The sequence below is a fragment of the Lissotriton helveticus genome, chromosome 9 (genome assembly GCF_964261635.1).
Source record: "Lissotriton helveticus chromosome 9, aLisHel1.1, whole genome shotgun sequence".
Lineage (NCBI taxonomy): Eukaryota > Metazoa > Chordata > Amphibia > Caudata > Salamandridae > Lissotriton > Lissotriton helveticus.
The window spans coordinates 640,437,041-640,459,287 of NC_136070.1; the positions used below are offsets into that span (position 1 = coordinate 640,437,041).

The 22,247-nt window shown below is 45.8% G+C and overlaps 1 protein-coding gene and 1 long non-coding RNA gene across 2 annotated transcripts in view; one reads left to right on the top strand and one right to left on the bottom strand.

Moving 5' to 3' along the window:
• The window catches only part of SNX32 (sorting nexin 32), a 346,690-nt gene that overhangs the window by 247,614 nt on the left and 76,829 nt on the right, over nucleotides 1-22,247 (top strand). The window contains exon 12 of the mRNA XM_078660710.1: nucleotides 22,126-22,211. Within this exon, the coding sequence (XP_078516836.1) occupies nucleotides 22,126-22,211 (86 nt within the window). The remainder of the gene's footprint in view (nucleotides 1-22,125; nucleotides 22,212-22,247) is intronic.
• The window catches only part of LOC144781734 (uncharacterized), a 144,103-nt gene that overhangs the window by 8,018 nt on the left and 113,838 nt on the right, over nucleotides 1-22,247 (bottom strand). The gene's annotated exons all lie outside the window — the stretch shown is intronic.

Sequence of the window (22,247 nt, forward strand, 5' to 3'; positions counted from 1 at the left end):
GTGCCCATTAATGAAATGGGGAGAACCATCCATTTTGAAAATATTATTTAAATCTTCTTAATTAAGGGCACACCGTTCAATACAAAACGATCACCCGTATCTTCTGTAGCATATATGCCAACGTATCTTTTAGGTTTAGAATTTACCGGTAGACGTAATCTATACTACTATTATAAAGTGAGAACTTTGAATCTTTGAGGCGGGTAAACTCAGGAACCACAGCACCAATCCAAACACCCGATACATCGTTGTATTTTGTCAGGGTCTGCAGATGGACATAGGCTATATAAAAAAATAAAATATAAGTTATTTAAAATATTTACGATAAAAAAAAGTAGTCCCTTGGAAGTAGCGCCGGCCGCGACGTGCGTGCTATTTACAACAAGGGGTGGTGATGGACAGAGTCTCTGAATTAAGCAGAGTACTCTCACCCAGTCAAAAGATCAGGGTTAGATCCAACACCGTTTTTTAGCTCATTGCACCATCCCAGTTTCAGAACCTGGCTGTATGCAAATTAGTCTGTCCCTGGCCCAGTGCATCATGGGCACAGGGCAGACCAGACTACAAAAGCCAATTCTTACACTGGGAAGGAAACAAGCTTCCGGGGACCGGTTTCTGCCATTTCAGGCGTCTTCGGCCCGGCTTGCTTGAATCCTGATGGTGCAATGAGCAAGGGACTCACATCTGAGTATACCCTTCCACGCTTAGGGTGGACAAAATTATTTACAACAAGGGCGTGCGTGCTGACATCAGGAGCGCGGGGAGGAGTGGCGGACATGAGAGCGGGGAGGAGCGGTAAGGAGCGGCGGACAGGCGGTGAGGAGCGCCGGACAGGCGGGGAGGAGCGGTGGCTGAGGTAGGTGAAGCGGTCCGTGTGCGGCTCATTGGGGGCCTTGAAAGTGGCGGGTGCGCTCCGGGGGACCTACGGACAATGTCGGGCGGGTGGGGGCCCTGAAGCCTGAGACAACGTTGGGGCGGGCGGGGGCCCAGAAGCCTGATTGCTCCCGGACAACGTCGGGACGGGCTGCTAGTTCAGGAGATAAAGTGCCTATTGTGCAATTGCATGAAAATATTTCTGTTTTCAATCTATTGATCTTGTAGCTGCCCACCAAATAAAATAAATGAAAAACATCAAATGCTCTGTTCTGATTTTCTAAGCCTGGCTTCAAAAACAATGTAATGTAATCTGAGTATAGTTTGACTGTGGAAAGCCCACTGACAGGCTGTTCAATGCCATTGTCCGTTCTTATGATAATGGCGAGAGGCCCTTTAAAAATGGCAAGTAAGATAGGGGACGGGAGTACCCCAGCCGTGCACCCCTATTGACCATACATGCACCTAAGTCTGTTGAATGTATTATCAATTGAGCGGATGCCCCCTGGTACATCTTTTGTATGACATGTATACATTTTGTAGCAAAATCGAATCTGCCAAAAATATAATAAAGCAAAAGACACACAAATGATGGACCGAATGCAGAACAAATCAAACATCCACCCCCAGTCAAGAGATGTGGGTTAAATCCTTTGTTCTTTTGCTCACTATGCCACCCCAAATTAGACCCAACTATATCCAAATCAGTCTTGACCCTGCTCCTCACGGGAACAGTCCAGTCTGAACTGCCAAGCCAGGATCTCCATGGACCAAAAACAAGCATTCTGGGACAAGTTTTGGGGTATCACTCCTCATCAGCCAGGCTAGCATGAATTCAATGGCACACTGAGCCTGGGACCTACGTGTGGGTATACCCTGCTCACTTAGGGAGAGAAAGCAAAAGACACACAAATGATGGACGGGACGAGGAACAAATCAAACATTCACCCCCAGTCCAGAGATCTTGGTTAAATCCATTGTTCGTTTGCTCACTATACCACACCAGTTTAGACCACACTATTTGCAAATCAGGTTTGACCCTGTTCCTCAAGGGAACAGTCCAGCCCAAATTGCCAAGCCAGGACCTCCATGGACCAGAAACAAGCATACTGGGACCGGTTTCGGGGTATCACGCCTCATCAGCCAGACTAGCTTGAATCCTGTGGCACCGTGAGGCCAGGACCCATTGACTGATAAGAGAATCAACATGGATGATAGCACATACTGTTTTACCAGTGAATTTTGGGATCGAGATACACGTCTTTGGGATTCTGAAACATTTTTAAAATGGAATACTAGGTTCCATTCACGGAATCTCTACTGAATCCCTCAAAACTCTCCACTGACAACTGTATATAACAACTGTAGCTAGATCGGTAGTCATGTCAATTAACTAGCGGAATTGTTTAAGTGGATGAAACTGGAGGAGACACAGACTTTACTATTTTGTGGGCCTTTGATTTTAATGGGGTAAAGTAACTGGAAAATACCTACTGGAGCTTGATGTAGGATTGGAGGTGAACCGTATGTTGAAATTCAAATATGTTTCAAATATTCATTGCTACCTGATTGGAATGAAAGTAATTTTCTTTTTCATCCATTTTTTGAAATTCAAAGCACATATTACTAAGTAATATATAAGTATTAATCAAAAAAGTAAATAATGTACAATAAACAAAGAAGTCAGTCCAGTATGTGTGGTGATATATTGTGTGGCTTCATACTTCTTGGTGTACCCTTATTAATTGTCAAACAAGGTAACAGATAAGCCAGCACTATCTAGTTCTGGAGTATTTTGCTTTTTTTTCTTCTGAAGGGAAAGTTAAATTTAAAGTCCAATTCAAATATAAAAAAATCCTAAATATGATAAAAATAGGTTTACACAATGAAATCTCAGATAAGGATAGTATTGTGAGAGTAAAAAATCGGTAAGTACGTCTTTTGTATTCCAGGACTAAGACAAATTATATACTATTTTTGGTCACCCAGGGTAAGGGTAATTGTGCTTCATTCTCCAGTTTCAAAATAGCTGGTGCTATAGCACGAGACTTTTTCTTCCCTAGGCTGAGTTGGATTTTACAGGGCTTCTGTTAGCGACAATAAGTATATAGCTTTTTCCATATTGGACGAATGTGACCTACTATGGCCTATTGTCGGTGTAGGGAGTTATCAGCTTTGCATATAAACATAGTCAAGCCCCCAGGGCTGGATTGATAATTTTTGAGCTTATTACTATTCCAAGATAATCAATTTAATCCATGGGGCCTAAAAAAGATTCAACATTGAGAGATCATTTTTCTCAAGTCTATTTAAGCTAGAGGGGGCATGGACTCATAGGCTCACCATGATGGGTTCAAGTGTTTATTTAGATTGAAAATCGCTTTGATGTACTAGGAGATCTTGAGCCAAAGAGAGTAGGCAAACTGGTAGTCAAATATTCTATATGATTGCACACCACCTGGTTTTTAGCAGTTCCAACTCCAATCAGTCCGTAGGATGCCAAGTTGGTTTAGCAGGAGGGTGTCCAGTATGTTTGTGAATAAGAAAGAAGTGTGTTGAACCACAGATAAAATTATTTTGAAAATGACAGAAGTTCAGATAAGGGACAAATACATCTGTGTCAGAGGAGGTTTCCTGGTCTCTATTCTCGCTTTTTATTTCCGTTTGGATTGGGTTTTTAGATTCTATCTAGATTTTGTTCTGGTGGTAATACTTTGTTTATTTTTTGAAGAATGTGGAATTGACATGTGAGTTTCTCAAGTAAAGAAGATAGACCCAGATTGGTAATTTGACAATCCTGGAGATACTCACCTTAATTTTAAAATGTTATATAACTCCCAGTTGGCTAGGTCATTTCTGGGGATGGAAACGGTGATTCCAATTTGCCTGAATCCCGAACAAAGGAAATATCATTTAATCAATTTTTCTCAAGTCACTGGGGATTCCAGGATGTTACTACCTCTAATTCCCTAGATTTATATCCGAACACAAGCTTTTTATGCTTGTATTGTGCCTAATAGAGTTTATTGTGAGCAAAAGGGGCTGTGGCTATATGTCTAGCTGTGAGTAGTATTATACTATAGGAGTAGCAAGTTGTTTCATTAGTACCGACCCAGGTTTAATTGGGTAGTTGGGTAAAAAGGCTGTTTGATTGTTATAGAAGTGTGCTAAGTTAACACATCCTACATGTTTATTCAGATGGATTAGCTTTCTTTCCTTTATGTAAGAATGTTGAGATAATTTGATTTAGGAAGCTGAAGATGTCTGATAGTCTGACTGGGATCATGCTTGCCAAGCAATTAATTGTAGAAGTTATCATTTTGCTGATCACTATCCTATCTCATAATGTATATCTAATGTACTTAGGCAGCAATTCATCTAGTATTCAGTTAACTTTATATAGGGTGCTTTTCTCATTATGCTTTTCTGATTTGATTATGTTGTAGTTGAACCAGATATCTAAATATTTTAGGTATGATGCTTGCCAATTTAATTCTTTATTACCGAATATGAATGGAGAGCGGGGGATGTTTAAAGGGTGAATCTAGGGGGTGTGGCCAAGATGGCGGCCATGTGTCACACATCTCTCTGTCCCTCCAGCCGGGCACCCCGTGTCCACTGCCTTAACCTTGCCTCATTGCGATCCTCAAAACACAGCAGTGAGTGGGGGTGTGGAGGGCTCCTTTGGACTTTCAGTGGCCCTGTATGGGTACTGGAACATCCCTGACAAAACTGTGGCCTGGGCATGAAGGCTGAGGACGGGAGGAGCAGGAGACGATCAGACGGCGTGGCTTTCGTGGCCACCTGGTTTGCGAAATCAAGTGTCCGCGCCCCTGTGGACCGGGGCAGCTCCGCCGGAGGACTGGCTGCAACCAGAAGAGTGGTGGCCACGAACAGCTAACAGCAGAAGGCACCAGCCGGTGAGTGGGGGACTGAGGACTCCTGCCCGTTGGGGCCTAGCACCTGTCTGACCCACCCACCTTGCAAAGGGGGGACAGACCGCCGAAGAACATAGTTTTCCAGCGGCTAGTCCATAGTGCTAGACAGCAAAGTACCCACACAAGTGGGGGCTCATCACTACGATTAGAGAGAACCTCCCACAGCAAGAACGCCTGCTCAACTGGGATCAGCCTTGGGGGCAGGCTGAAGCATACCACAGAACTGGTGCCCTGAAGGTTGCCAGCTCCAGTAAACACTCCAGTCCAGCTGAACAGGGAGTTGTGGAGAAGAACCCCGGATTGGTAAGTTGGGTAGCCCACAGGTGCTGTCTGGCGGCAGCTCTTGAGCACATCATGAAATGGCGAGCTACAAGGGGCAACCCTCAAAGAACTCTTAGCTAGGAGAAGAGGCATGAGAACAGGGAGCATCAGTGCGTAGCACACAGGAAAAGTCCCAAACAGAGATTCTAAAAATGGGCAGTGAGGTTTCTGCTGCGCAAAATCTTGATCGTTTTTGCTGTCCTAATTTGTAATATTTCTGGTGTGCATCCAAAGGGAATCTAAACAGCCACCACCCTGTGCTGTTAGTTAGCAATTGCAAGCAATTGCGTAAGTTACAAATGTTGTTAAGAATCCCTGAGCAAAATGTAATCTCGTTGTATCATACAGTAGAAGTTTCCAATAATAATTTTAAAAAGAAAAAATTCAATATAAGTCCATGGTTTCTTTATTTGTCGTATTTTTGTAGTCTTCCACTAGGACTTGTTAACACATTCTCCAGTCCTGGATACTGAAATCAATACAGCAATACAGCCAGCAATACAGCCATCACGCGTGTTTCGTCTATGGAAATAGTCCAAAAGACTTCATCAGGGCTATAGCGACTACTATCATGTAGCCTTTATTTTCAATTTCTACTACGTAAATGCTGCTAATCCAATTCAGTTCCAATATTTATAATGATCCCAAACTTTATGGCACATTGGCCTGACATTCACATTCAGTGTCACTTCCTCAGGGCTGTAGGTCCCTGTGTTTCAATCTTTAACTCCCGGCATGTATAATCAGAGTTAATCGAAGTCCCAAACAGAGCCCAAGAGAAGGGACGTCATCACTTCTGCAAGTGTCCAGTCCATCGGGGATTCTGGTGTAACACCACCTGGGTGACACACCAGGCAGACTGACTGGTTTGCCTGGCTATGACTACGAACCAAGAAGGAACCTAGCATTAAAGAAATGCTCTTCAGACCAACCAGGACAACTCCTGGGGACCAAGCCCCTACAGCTCCCACACCCCCATGATGCAGACGGAGGATTGGGGAGGAACAGGTATCGCTCTGCTTCCTGGGGTCATTGTTCGCTTCCCTCTGAGAGGATCTCCAGGAGGTCAAGAAGGAACTCTCAAGTGACATCAAGGACCTCAGGAGAGACATGGACTCTTAGGGAGATTGTGTAGCTGCATTAGAGGATCATGAAAACGAACACGTGGAAGACGTTGAACTGCTGCAACAGGAAATCCTTCATCTCTGCGACTAACAACTGAACCTTCAGGAGCATGCAGAGGACCTTGAGAACAGGGCTGGGGCATTGCCTTTAAGGCAGAAGGCAAGGACCTTGTTGGCTATCTTACGGACCTCTTTTGTGCAGCGCTTGATGTTCCACCAGTCACAGAGATAAAGATGGACTTGGCTCACCGGGTCAGCCCTCCACGGAAAGAGTCAGCCTATCCAGCAGACATCCTGGTATGCATGCACGGTTTCCAATTAAAGAAAGACATCCTTCGCAAATCCTGGGAGAAACATCACATCACCTTCTGGGATCAGAACACTACCCTCTTCCAAGATCTGGCCTCATCCACCCTACAAAAGAGACAGGCTGTTGTGTAGTTCTTATAAATCTATATAGGATCTGCGCATTTAGACAACATAAACTAAGGGATTGGGATCCAGACTGATTCCAGACACCCCCAAACAAGATGGTAGCCTGTAGACGAGCTATCTCACATTGCCACTATAAGCCTCACAGACTTACCAAGGAGCAAATCGTTTCTGGCAACTATCGAACATGACAACCCTGACCCCTCAGGGATCGTGGAAACAGTACAGTACTTTTCGCTCAGTCACTCGTGCTTACTTGGTCTCAAAGATGTATACAGAATAAACACTGGGGACATTTGCAATAAGCATTTATTGAACCAGCGTCATTCTAGTATGAAATATGTGTGCTGCAAACAACCATAAGACATAAACAGATATATACAATTACAAGCACCAACAGAGTAAATAAAAGGTAGAATTCTATCATGGTGCTAAAACAGTGAATATATGCAGGCATATAGATACATGGCAGGAATCATGTGTACTCCTAATAGGCAAACCTTAGCTAAGTGTACCTGAGTGTACCTAGCATGTATGCAAGTGTGAAGCCAAGAATCCCCAAGAAAAGAGCCAACCCCATTACCTGATAGGAGAAAACGAAGGTCCCCGTCTTGGTCTTGAGTTGGACACCCTGCAAGGGATGTCAGACCACTCTGTGCTGGAGTGTCTGCATGCAGGGACTTCAGTGTCAGCATGGAAGCTTCTCCTGTGGTTTGCCCAGCAAATATGTGGTGCTTATATACCCAAAACGTACCCTCAGGGGTTTTAGTTGATGTGTCATGATACTGTGTGCCTGTCGTCCAAGGATGACAATAGCAGTGACCTTTGTACCGAGTTATTATACAGAAGATGGTAATCCGGCTGTGTGATACTAAGAATCCTCATGTATAATAAATTAGGCTAGTTTTCGCACAAAGCCACACAACATTTATTCTGCACCTAACTAGGTAAATGGTCATCGCCATAGCCATTATGTAGAGCACAAATTGACCCCTTTTGATGTCGATTGGACTTCTTGAACTGTTCACTTCGCTTGGAACCCACATGGTTAAGTTTACCTGTTTTTTATGTTTTCACTGGGATTTTAGTTCATTCAGGGACACACTCAAACTCCTAACTATTATGATCTGCGATACACACTGTATGGGTGGATTTGTTGAGGCACAACACAACACGACTTGCCATGCAGCGGAGACCATGGGGACGACGGCTCACTCCCTTCTCATGGGGAACACTCCAATTATGGTTCTTTCCCTTAATGTAAATGGTCTCAATAACCCAGTTAAATGCAGGCTGGTCCTGTGCTACCTGGAGAACTCACAGGCTGATCTCTGTCTCCTTCAAGGGACCCATCTACTGGCACAGGACTGTCATAGACTCCGTTCCCGAGCCTTCTCCCATCAGTTTTGCTTATCGGGATGCACCAAAACAGCAGGGGTCACTCTACTGGTGGCCCACACTTTCAAAGGGAACATTAGTCCGAAGGTGACAGAGGTGAGGGAAAGGGTTGCCTACTGGCCTAGAAACTTACACTTAAAGGTTGGCCTTTCATTATAGCCTCCATCTATGCCCCTAACGAGGGCCAGGAGGCATTCCTACATACAGAGCAGAAACTCCCGGTCCGTCAGCAACCTTGTACTACAACCCGCCTTTTTTCAGAAAAAAAGAACCTATAATAGGGCATTCACCGGGGCAGCACCCAGAATCTGGAACTCTTTCCCACCCGCCATCCGAAGGATCCCTTCACTACCATGCTTCAAGAAGGAGGCCAAAACCTTCCTCATTAGTAAATTCCTTGCCTAATGCCCGCCATGCCTGACCACAAAGCTGATGTTTCTAAGACTATAGTTCTTCTCAGATCACCAATCCTTCCCCGCAGAGAATTTACGGGGCCTTTAATTTCTTTACGGAATCTAATTTTTATTGCAATATTACTTTGGTATCCCCAACATCCCTATATTCCCCACACCCCTGTCTCTCCACATCCCTTTGTACAGTTTCTGTATACTTCTGCACATTGACTTTGTTTGTACACTGTGATATTTCCTGTAAAGCGCTCTGATACCCTCATGGGTCAAGTTCGCACTCTATAAAACTCTAAAATAAATAAATAAATAAATAAATAATACATCAATACCAGACGTTTGACACTCGTCTGAACGGAAGGTCCTCGAAGGGGGATCTCGATCTAGCTCTAGTCAACACCCTGGACAGTTCCACCCAGAGACATTGCCAGACTGGGGCATTGACACAGGAGAAACACGGGTGGCTCAGAGACTTGGGACTTACGGACATCTGGAGGACACTTCACCCACACACTCGCACCTACTCTTATTTCTAACACGCACATGAAACCTACGCCCGACTAGACCACTTCTTGGGCACTAAGGAAATTCTCGCACACAGGGACAGTGTGGGTATCTCCCCTGCCGCATTGTCAGATAACTCAGCTATTACATTGGAAGCGAAGCTTCCACCTGCACGTGGCCAGACTCGCTCTTGTCGAATGCGCAACACTCTACTGCAATGCCCCAATGTCCTGTGGCAGGTGCAACAAGTCATTCTTTTACTATTTAACCCTCAATTACACCCTTGAAATCTCAGTCGCCACACTCTGGCAGGCACTTAAGGCAGTGCTCCGGGGGGAACTTGTAGCTATTTCAGCTGCGGAGAATAAAGAGCACCAGAAGAAACAAGACCAACTATTGGTGCGAGTTACAGAATTAGAGGATATACATCAGCGCACAGGGGCCCGAGAATCTGGCAGCAGCCGACAGACACTCGAGCTCAACTTCCAGGCATAGACCTTGACAGAGCTGAATATGAAGCTCTACGTTTGCGCCACACCTTCTATATCAAAGGAGATAGGAGCAGTCGTCCCCTGGCAAATCGTTTACGCATACAACAGCAACAGAGGGGTGTACCCTCTCTCCCAGATGCATCCAGGGCACAGATTATAGATGTCATCGCCATCATAAAAGCATTCCAGGAGTACTATGTGAACTTGTCTGCTGCCCAAAACTTAAATCATGAAAACAGTACGTCTTATCTCAAGGACGATCTCCCCTCTCTACTGACCAGACCATTTCCCTGAATCACAAGATCTGTGTTGAAGAGGTGATCTTGGCGATTTCCTGATTACAGTCCCTGCAATCGGCTGACCCTGAATGCTTCCCATCTATTTTCTATAAAACATTTTGCCAAACCCTCGCCCCATACCTTGCACGGCTGTTTAATACCTTCTCCGCTCCTGGAGCTATCCCCCCTCTATGCTTACTGCCCTGGTGTCAGTAATTCCTAAGCACAGCAAAGACCACCAGAGATGTGACTCATGCCAGCTGATTTCCCTCCTGAATGTGGACTTCAAACTATTCACAGGCATCCTAGCATCCAAACTAAGCACCTGCATATAATCCATTATCGATCCGGATAAGGCAGGCTTCATCCCCCAATGTCAAACCGGCAACAACACTAAGTGAGTGCTGCATCTCATCGAGAAGGCCTCTTGAGCCCCCAGGGAACACATACTCCTAGCTATTGACGTGGAGATGGCCTTTGACAGGATACACTGGCCTTTACTAGAACAGGTTCTCCCCCATTTCAGTATAACCAAGAGAATCCGAGCCTGGGTGCTCAATTGTTACCATCCCCCAGCGGCATCTGTCAGGGTGAACAGCTGCATCTCCATGCAGGGGGACAGGGCAGGGGTGTCCCCTGTCACCTCTGCTGGTCATCTTGTCCATGGAGCCTTTGGCTCAGAGGGTACAGGACAATCCCAACATCATCTGGACCATCTTCGGAGGGGAATATCATGAGATCAGTCTATACCCAGATGATGTACTGGCCACTTTAGACTGGCCATCAGTATCCCTTCCCGCTTTCTTGACTGAATTAGAATCATTCTGCCTCACATCGGGATTCAGAGTGGATGTAACCAAGTGTCAGGCTCTAAATCTATTAATGCCCCCAGCACTTGGATCCCGTCTTGCTGTGCAATAGCCCTATTCAGTGGGCAACTTCACTGGTTCCTTATTTGGGGATCAAATTAGCTTCCACCCTTCAAACTACGTCACTCATCAACTACCAGGCATTACATAGCCACATTAAAACTGAGTTAGTCATCTGGAGACTACAGCTTTCAAAATGACCATTCTGCCCAAGGTTTTATATCTTTTTCTGACGCTTCCTCTAGCTCCCCCAAAAGGGAATGTAGGAAAGTTCTGCTTTTATGGTTACCCTCACTTTTCGCTTGATGTAATGCTGTTTCTGACTAGCCTGACTGGGATCCTGCTGATCAGGACCCCAGTCTCTTTGTTTTCACCCCTAAATTGGTATGGTAAGCACTTAGGTACATCCCAGATTGGACACTGGTGTACACGTATCAGTCCCTAGTATGTGGTACTAAGGTACCCAGGGCATAGGTACACCAGGGGTCCTCTATGGGCTGAAACATGTATTATGCCACCCATGGGAGACCACTCAATTTGTAACTACAGGCCTGCCATTACAGTCTATGTAAGCTGGTGCTAGCACCACTTACGAAAGATATAGGTTTCCCTATCTGTAAGGTCACTGCATGTAAAACTGTAACTCACCCCTAAGGCAGGCCTTTCAATCCTGAAGGCAGGGTGCTTGGTTCTAAGTGTGAGGGTGCCCCTGCATGAGCAGGACACCCCTGCAGCCTACGGAGTCCATTCTCCCAGGTTGTAAGTGAGACAGCCATATAACATATAGAGGGGCACCATGTCATTACTGGATGACCACCTCGAAACTGGCTGTAACAAACCCTATCATGTTTAGTATCAAACATGTTGGAATCAAACCCCCACACCATAACCGGTGTGGGAGGTATAAGTCCATGCACTGTAAAGCTCCTCAGGGAGGCTCTCATTGCTCCCTGTACCAGTCTTCTAGACCCGAACAGCACAACATTGCTGCTGCCGACCAGAGGCATGATTCTGCCCTTCTGCTGCTGAGCCAAGCTCGAGCAGGGGAAGACAGGGCAATAGGTTGGTTTCTTTATAACTACGAGGGCTGAAATTAAGGTATGCATGTGGTATTTCTGTAGAGTGAACCTGGACTAAAGGCAGTGTACCACTATGCAGGGCCAAGCATAATGTCAACAGTGATAGGAGAGATAGCTGCTTTGTGAGTTTGGGTCAAGATATTGTTGTGTTTACAAAAGATGGCAGATTACAGTCAGGAAATATAGAAATGAGATCAGGGCTATACAATAAACATCAGTTTGGCAGCGAAGTCAGAAACAACTGCTGTTGATTTAGAATACAATTCATCTTGTGTTATTTCGTTGAGGCATACATCGAAGATCTCAAGCCCCAAGCAAATAATTTGAAATACAGATCTAAGATGAATAATCCTATCCTCTGATGGTATGTGTCCCCACAGGTGGGAAAAGGTGAAATTGCAATAAAGAATTTGTAACAGATTTAGTGCACAACATCTTAATACCATTCGATGGGTCTCAGAATCTCAGGTAAGTATCAAGAGAGGGCATTAAATACCAAACTGGAGCTCAGGGAAATAAGAGAAAACACTGGCAATTTTTTTGATCAATGCCTCTCTAACTTTGTGGTCAAAGTCATTTATATACTTTGCTTTGAATGAGAATTTTTTTTAAAAAAAACATATTTGAGACTTGACATCATCAATCACACAAAAACTCTTACCTGGCCAGCCAGTATGGGCACCCCCCCTACACCCAAACAAGAAATCAAAAGCCTAGGCGTCTGGCTTGACCAAGATCTCAGCTTCAGAGCCCAGGCAAGAAAGACAGCAGGAACCTGCTTTGGACTCATGCGAGCAGCCCGGAAGATCCTTCCTCTGATCCCCCCAGTCTAGGAAAATTCTGATTCAGTGCCTCATTTTATCAAGACTGGACTACGGAAACGTCCTATATTTGGGCGCACCCGCAGCTGTGATAAAAAAACTCCAGCATGCCCAGAACGCCGCAGCAAGGCTACTGACGGGAACTAACTCCAGATGGTCGGCCAAACCCTCCCTCAAAACGCTTCACTGGCTCCCCATCCAGGAACGTATCTCTTTCAAGGCCCTGTGCATCGCCCATAGAATCTTACAGGGAAGGGGTCCTCCAATCCTGAGATCTCTCATTAAGTCACACAAATCAGCCCGACATCTCAGGTCAGACGAACTGTTCTTGGCCAGAGTACCCAGAATAAAGAAAGCTCGCACGGGCGGCCAACGCTTCTCTTACAACGCTCCCAAGCTGTGGAACAGTCTCCCCCTTAACATCTGCAAAGAAAGCAATCTCCTCTCATTCCGTAGAATGCTGAAAACATGGTTGTTCCCTCAATAATTCACCTCTAGGAGTACTGTCAAACTTTACTTATCGCTGGGATGCCCGAGGGTAGCTATGCGCTTTAGAAATCCCGAATCAAATCAAATCAAATCAGATCAGTGATTCATAAAACAATGTAGAATTCAGAAAACTGGATATCGGTTAAAATATGCAAATACTATTTTTTTTAAACCGTGTATGGTGTGGCATTCATAAAAACCTTATATAAAAGTGAGTCATGGTACCAAAATAAATAAATAGAATAATCATAAACTTGCAAAAAAGAATAATCTGGAGTTACCATTCTGAAGTAATAAAAAGAAAAATAATACAATACTCGAAAAAGTGTCAAATATATGTGCAGTGCAAGGATTTTGTTTTAGTAACAGTCCGACATCATGCAGATGCAATTTAAGAACTATATCCAGCCTGCATGCAAATGTTTAAGTGTTCATGTTTGGGAAGCAGAGATTTGGTCCAGGTCTATCAGTGCACTCACACATTTACACCATGTTCCCTTATGCTGTATATATCACAGTCATACTTGTATTTAAAATTGAAGCACTGTTCTCAAAGTATTTTTTAAAGAATGTCCAATTTATTCTTATTCATCCAAATGTAAAGTTACTCAGTTGTCCATCAACTTTTGTCCAATCCATGTTTGCTCCGTTATTACTCTCCATTATAACTTCTTAACCATAACAATAGACAATATGGGTCTTGCAACGTCCTGCGGCTATCTCAGGGCTGTCAAGAATGGTTTACCTACATCCTAATTGCAGATATCCAAACCGTGAGAAAAGCCAATGCAAGGCTTCTAGAAAATATGTATTAAGTATACAATGATATATTTATAAATGGTTCGATATTTCGAAAAAGTCATAATTGTCCAAAAATACTCAGTCTGATCCCCAAGATAACCTGAACAATCTTAATATGATTTCTCAAGGATTTTAAAGACATTTATACTGAACTTTACCTCAGGCGCCATTACTGCTTTTTTGCATGGCTCTATATTAGCTTTCCTTGCATCCACTAGCATCCTTCTGGTGGTAACTAGAAGTTTGCATCCAGCATGTATAAAATATTGGCCTATAACCTCGGTATAATTTTGTTCAGTTTATATCAATGGGGTAAGAGAACCAAATTACATAAATACTCACAGTTCTAATAATCTAAATCTATGTAATAAATTCCAGTGTATTACAACATAGATTGGGAGCAGAAGTCAGTCATTCTAATACTTATATTACACAACTAGAAAGTAAAAATAGTTCTTGGTGGGGGGCGTGCCTTGCAGCCGCGGAAGATGGCAGCTTAGTGTATGAGCTGCGCTAGCAGATTGGGAATAACCCCTACAATCTGGCATCATCCGTGTACCGACAGGGTCACCGAGGACACTCACTGTCATCGGAGTGTGGCGGTGACCCGCGGCGGTGGCAGGCAGCGCTTTGGAACGGCTGTGGGCGCAGTGACATTGTACAGCGAAGGCGGAGATGACAGAAAATGGCGCCTGCTGGAGACCTGTGAGCGGCGATCGACAATCATCTCAGGATCGCCTGTAGTGCGTCCGAGGATCAAGACGTGCTTTCCCCGTGCGGCTCTGTGTCTCATACCTGCAGTGAACAGGCCCTGGGGGCGTGAGAGAAAGCGGGCAGAACAGGCAGGCGAGCGGACACTGCCGCAGCCGCCATTAACCTCTGAAGTGCGGATGTGACTGGAGAGACTGGGGGCCTCGCCCGTGTCGGGAGCGAGGCACCTTGAGTGCTATAGGACACTGGCAGTGCCGACCGGGAGCCTCAAGTTCAGCGGTGCCGCGAGGAAGACAGGCCTGGTGAGCGGCCCCTCCCCCCATTGAATTTGCTGTAGTGGCGGTTCTGGTGCACAGCTCTAGACGCGCCGAGAGAGTGCTTGGGCCTTCTATATCAGGCCTAGGACGCAACATCATGAGATAAGTGCCATACTCTGCGGGGGGTGAGGGGCCCGGACTGCATCGCCAGGATTGCTGTGCACGCGCTGGTACATGTACCTGCAGTGAGATACTAGCGCGTCCGGCCCAGCTTCTCAGCGGGGGATAGCTGCATGCTGGGGGTCTATCCTGGTGAAAGGTACGTGACGCAGCAAACTTTTGGCCTTGGGCTGCTGATTGAAACCCCCTGGACCAGAGCGCGGTTTGGGGAGTCGCGGCCCACAGTGAGCGACGGGCCCACCTGATCCTGGCGACAATTGGGTTGTCTTGAGACAACGTTTGAGGGGGACATCCATCGTGGCTGCAGGTTCTGGCAAAGCTCCTTGGGGTGCAGGTGCTCTGTTGTGTCATTGTTCACGGTCGGCCATGGGTCGCAACAGGCCACTAGGCCAAACCAATCAAATAGATAAATACACTATTGCTGTAGGCCGGGAGGACGGCGCGACAGATGGTAGTCAGCAAGATGACCTTGATGACAACGGCCCGGACCCCTATTTGAAGGATATTATGAGGGCCATTAGAGATTTCCGTGGTACCCTGGAGCCTACATTGGACATTGACAGAAGAGGTGAATCTCCTGTGGGCGGATTTGCGGAAAATGTCAGAAAAGGTTTCTGCCACAGAGACTGGAATTGGGGCCTTCAGTCGTAGACGAAGAGGCTGGAGGAACAGGTTGCCACTCTCACGAAGAACCAGGCAAACATCTACTCTCTCCTGGAAGACCAGGAAGGACGTGCTAAACAAAATAACATTTGCATAGTTGGAATGCCGGAAGGAATGGAGGGGCCATCGATGGACTGGTTTGTAGAGGACCTGGTGCTAAACCACCTAAAACCTAAATCCTTGTCAAATGTTTTCGTGGTCGAGCGAGCACACAGGGCCTTGGGAGGCAAGGCCTAATCTGGGGCTCCTCCCCGCACGATCATAGCCCGCATCCTGAATTTTAGAGCCAGGGACGCCATATTACAGGCGGCACGTACTCATTGAGACCTTCATTGTGACAACGCCACTATCCATTTCTTTCCGGATTTCACGTTTCAAGTTCAACGGCAGTGGCGCTCCTTTGATGGGGTGAAAAAGGTCCTCAGAGGCCAGGGCGTGAAATACATGATGTTCTTCCCAGCCAGACTCAAAATCCTAGATGGCAAGAAGGCATATTTCTTCGATACGCCGGCGGATGCCAGTGACTGGCTAGAAGGCTGGCGAACTGTTGGTCGGCGGGGAAGGCAGCCATGCTCGGTACCGAACCGGGGAGAACAAGTCACGGACCTTGAGGAGGGGTGATCCGCCAGTGGCAGAGAGCAGCGGACGGCTGCCTGACTTTGAGATGATTCTGACACTGTGGTGTCAGACGGTAGGCCTCGAATAAACCTTGCGTCTGAGTTTTGGATTGTGGGGTGGCGGGTGGCATGGATCCACGGCGGATGGGTGGCAAGGTCCGGTGCTCTTGGTCTAATCCTTGAATGGAACATTGTACGAGATGCGGATAATCTATGTTATCTATGGGACTCCAGGGTCGGTGGTGGGTAGGCGCACTAATACATGGGAGCTGCCTCGCTACTTATAGTATGGGGGTGTATGATTCGATAACAGTTATGTACCTCTTCCCAATGTCTGCAAGCCCACGTTTCCTCACAAATGTTTTTTAGTTGTATTACCGGGGTGACAGGCACTCTGTGAGTTTACATGGTGGGAGGTTTGGGGCTCACCTGTCAAGGCTGCAGGGAGGGGGAAGTTGGGGTGTTGGAGGGTTGGGATTATGGGGTTTGAGGGAGTTGGGGGATGGGGAGTTTGCTCAAGGCCATCATATTCATCACGCACTGGGGATTGCTCTGGGGGTCACATCTGGGATATTGGTCTCTCCAAGAGGGTGGACAGGCTTCCGATATGATGGGTGACCCAGCTACGGTAAAGGTTTGGACCTGGAATGTCAATGGGCTGGGCAATAAAATTAAGCATACATTAGTGCTGCAACACATAAAGAGGCACTTCCCGGATGTGGTCCTTCTTCAGCAATTGCATCTGAAGGGGAATAGATGTAAAGCCCTTGATTGCTTCGGCTACAAAATGGTTACACACTCGTGGTTCACCTCTGGGTCACGAGGAGTGGGTATTTTGGTACGTAACACCCTACCTTTTGTTATTTCGGGCACATGGGTGGATGACGCAGGTTGTTTTGCTGCAGTGGTTGGTAGATGGGAGGAACGCACATTGTTATTTTGCTCTTGCTAAATACCTCATGCCCTCAACTCTGGGTGCTTTCCCAAGTTGAGTGGGTTTCTGACAAACCTCCCTGTGGAATCCCACTTCTTGGCGACGACACAAATGCAGTTATGTGCCCGGAGGTTTACCGGTCTAATGCCCCATCAGGCAGGCATGGGGAACGGGGCCTCTCGGACTTTGCCAGTTGCCATGGGTCTGGGTGACCTGTGGCGGGCCAGAACCCCTCACTTAGACAGTACATGTTTCACTCGGCACGACACGGGTCCTTCTCCAGGATCGACTACTTCTTTACCCACACGGATCAGATGGTGAAATTCGGTACCACCACACATATGGCTCGAGGTATTTCGGATCATTCACCTGTTTGTAACACCCTTAGGGGCCCGATCGTAAACAGAGCGGTCTTTCAAAGAATAGATCCCTGGCGCAGGGACCCAGAAATTGGTGACAAGCTTTGGGAAGGGTCCGAGTTGTACTTTAAGGAGAACTTAGGGTCCATGGACGCCCAGATTATTCTGTGGGAGGCGTACAAGACAGTGCTGAGGGGCTTGGCCCAGTCACTAATTGGGGAGCAGAAAAAGGAAGAGTCCCTCCAGATCCGGCTCCGGGAGAGTGAAATCAAGCAGCTGGAAGGGGACGCTACTGTGACCCCTTCCGTGGATCTTTGTCACAGGTTAAAGCTGGAACAGAAGGATCTTAGGGCCCTGGCTGAGAATGAGGCCTGTGCCTATGCGCTGGCCACACATCATCGGATTTACGATGTTGGTGATAAGGCACTGAAATTACTAGCGTGGCTGAAGCGCCGTGATAGGGAGCGCTCATGGGTATCCGCAGTACGGGATGAAGCGGGTTCACTATGCTCATCAAGCACAGATATAGCAGATGCCTTTGCGGCTCATTTTGAGAGAGTGTGCTCACCTATGTGCACTAGAACTGAAGAGGACTGTGCCGACTTCTTATGGGACTTCGCGCTTCCCACGCTATCTGAAGAGATGTGCGAATGCCTGGAGGCGGACGTCACAGTAGAAGAACTCGGCAATGCGCTCAACTCCCTGCAGTCGGGTAAAGCCTCTGGTCCTAATGAGCTTCCAGTTGAAATCTACAAAAACAAGCCACGATCGTGACACCCCCAATGCTCGGCATGCTCAAGGAGGCACGAGAGTGTGGATGAGTGCCCCCCTGATGATCAAAGAGAGGCCATGATAGTGGTGATCCACAAGGCAGGGAAACTGGCTGACCAATGTGCCTCGTACCGGCTGATCTCTTTGCTCAACGTGGAAGCCAAGGCTCTTGCCAAGGTACTGGCGGATCGAATATATATCTCTATACAGCGATGATGTCATCCTCTACCTGGTAAGTCCATACCACTCGATTGCCCAAGTAGTGCACTTATTCGAGTTGTTCAGCAGCTACTCTAGCTATACAATTAACTGGTTGAAGTCTGATTTTTCCTCTGTCGGGTTCTCCCCCTTGGGTCCCGTCTAGGTGCTCAGCACCGGTGGTCTCGGAGGGATTCAAATATGTAGGGGTGTACGTAACGGACAATAGGAAGGAGTTTTTTTAGAGGAATCTCGAGCCCCAGCTGACTTGTCTGCTAGCCGACGTGGCCCATTGGTGCAGTTTCCCGCTCTGTCTCATGGGTAGGGCGGCCTAGTTCAAGATGCTCACACTGCCGAGACTACTGTATGTTCTGCAGATCACTCCATATCTGGTACCCACAAGTGTCTTCAAACGGATCTCACAAGCGTTGCGGACCTTGTTATGGGACGCAAGGTCCCCGAGGATAACGCTACACAAATCACACAGGGGGGGGTACCATGGGGGGTTGGTGGTCCCAGATGTAAAATTATATTACTGGGCTTCACAATTGCAGGTGGTCATCGATTGGGACAAGCCCGCCTATAGGGTGAACAGAATGGTTATGCCAAGGGGCACTTGTAAAACTGTTCTGTACACCCGTAGACCTCAGAGGTCATTGCCTGAACACACTAATGTAGTCTTCTATTGCTGGCAGGAGGCTAATCGACTCCTGGGCTGGGCTGGCAAGTTAACCGTGAGAACTTCACTTTGGCAGGGTAAGCTATTGAGGGAAGGGACGACTTTGATGGGGTTCAAGGGGTGGCAGCAGATTGGCAATGACTATTTAGGGGATGTCTGGAAGGGGGATGCTATCCGAACTTTTGACTATCTTCAGTAGGAGTACAGCTTACATACCTCACAGAGATATCAGTACATACGTCTCCAGCATGCCTTACACTCTCATATACCAAGTGGTACAGTAATCCCGGATTACTCCCCGATGGAGAATCGATTGCTACTCGATCCCATTGCGGAGAAACCCACATCCACAATTTACCGCAAAGTAACATATAATATAACTGATCCCTTGGTTGGTGTCAGAGCAGCTTGGGCCCGGGACCTTGGAAGCCTCGAGGAGGAAGACTTGCAAGACACGCTCCAGGGTCCCAGGAAGATCACAATCGGCTATAGGTTTAGGCTTGTGCAGTTTAAAATCCTTCATCGCACATACTAACCTCGCACTCACTTGTATGCATGGGGAAGGTGTCAGTCGGCGTTCTGTGTGAGGGGTTGTCAACAAGAGGGCTCCTTCTTCCATATCCTATGGGAGTGTCCTGTGATCATTCCATTTTGGGCGAAGGTTACGAATACTATGTCTAAGGTAGCGGGGGTGTCAGTCCCGATATACCCGAAGTGGCTTCTATTGTTAATTAAAGGGGACAATGATTGGTCGAGATATGTGGAACCTTGGCTGGCCCTGGCTGCAGGGGTTGCAAAACAGAACATTGCTAGGGGTTGGGGGTGCATGCGCCCCCGCTCTGGGAGGATTGGCAGCGCAACTTGTACTGGTGCCAAAGAGTGGAAGAAACGGTATACAAAAGCATGGGGTGTACAAATAAGTGGAAAAAAGTATGGGCGCCCTGGCGCAAATATAGAGAGGTGGTTGCCCTCTTGGAGGGGTAGTCCATTTGTAATGATGGAGGTCACTTGTGTTTCCCCGATGTGTAATTCCCAAATAACATCTGTACTATTTCCCACTGTGCTATTTAAACATGGTGTTGTATTGTATGGTCCTATGAGCAATGTTAATAAAAAAAGAGTTTACAAAAAAAAGTAGTTCCTGGCAATAGGGGTCTGAAAACAAAATCAATTATTTCAAATTTGTTCAGCCTATCATTCTGGCTGAGTCTCATTCCTGTTAAAACAGTATAAATCAAAACATATACTGGCACATGCATCAAGATATGCTTTTGCGATTCCTTAATTGCGATTATTAAGGAATCGCAATTAAGGAATTGCAAAAGCCCATGCATGTAGGAATCTCTAAAAAAAATAGCGATTCCTAAACATTCTGCAATTAAGGAATGGCCTCCCATTCATTCCTATGGGCCTACAGGCCCATAGGAATGAGTGGGAATTGCATGCGCAATATGCGAGTTCCAAATAGGTACTCGCAAATTGAGCATATAATTTCAAGGGTGCAAGGGTGCCAAAAGGACACCCTAGTGCACCCCTGACATTGTAATGCGCACCCATGTTGTGCACACACATGCCCCAAGTGCATGTGTCTGTGTGTAACATGTAACTTTGAAAAATGCACTTTAGTGCATTTTTCACAGTTTTTGAAAATTACCAGTGATTTTTTTTGTTGGTAATTTGAGACCCCTAATAGCGAAATCGCTATTTTAAATTGCTTCTAGCATTGCATTTAAGGAATGACAAATTGTGATCACTTAAATGCAAACGCAATTTAGGAAATCGCAATAAATTGTGATTACCTAATTTGCGACTTCCACAACCTTTCTTGAATTGCAAAAGGCTATTTTGCGTTCGCAAACCGACGATTTTTGCTAATCGTACTGTTTGCAATCGCAAAATGGTTTGATGCATGTGGCCCATAGTAGCCATAGTAAAATGATATACGTTAATGACACAAATAACACCAAACCATCAAATGGATAATCCATACTAAAGGGTAATAAACAAGATGCCATATTTTCACCAACATCCAGTTGGACCAAATGGGTTGATATTGGTTTGCTATATTCAAATCATGTTTAAAATCATTTTGTAATGATACCTAGACAGGTTAGAGTGTATAAATATAGAGTTGAAAAATACAAAAACAACCTCCTAGGTAGTTTAAAACTATGGTATACAACAAAATCAATAAATATCTCAGTTGCTCAGGAATCAACATATTGTCCACAAGATAACAATAACAAAGTATTTCACAAATATTTTATAGCTTTTTTTTACATTTAGTAGGGAGAAGGACAATAGTTCTGAAACATCATTGCATCTATTCCAATTACTAGGACCAATGCAGTTCACAGTTTTATGTACCCCGGAATATATGACATTGGTAGACATTTTTTTTCCATTTGTATGTACTTCACCGCTTCTTTGTCAGACAAATCATACATGTGCACATTTGAGAATACTGCTGATTCACTTATGACTGTTTTCATAGCAGACGGTATGTTTTTAATAACTGAGTAACTATATTTACTTAATAAATACAGCTTAGTTGTAGGCCCCTTGTGTCAATGTTATTACATTTTTTTATATGCTCATTCTGGAATAATGTCCTTTAACAAGTTCATTTGTGGAATTGTTTTGTATTTATATACTCGCTATCCAGGTTCTCCCTGAAGTGCTGAACCTAAGTTTACCCAAAGGAACCATTTTGTTTGTATTCATATACTCTCTACCCAGGGTCTCAGGGAGATTGGGTTGATTCTTTTTCCTTGTCAGTATTGACGCACACTGTGCCCACACTATAAAAGTCCTTGCCTTTGTTAAACTCAGGTGTAAGGTAGTAGTGAATATAGCAATGGCTAAGTGGGATTATTAGAGCAAAGATACACTCCAGATTACTTAAATCCTCTTATCTTTTACACATGGCAGAATTAACAGACTTCAAGGCTCGGAGAGTAACTGCCTTCAAAAAGAACTTGATTGAGTTGGCGGAACTGGAGCTGAAACATGCCAAGGTAATGGTAGAGTGTTTGTGTATATTAGGATGTTAT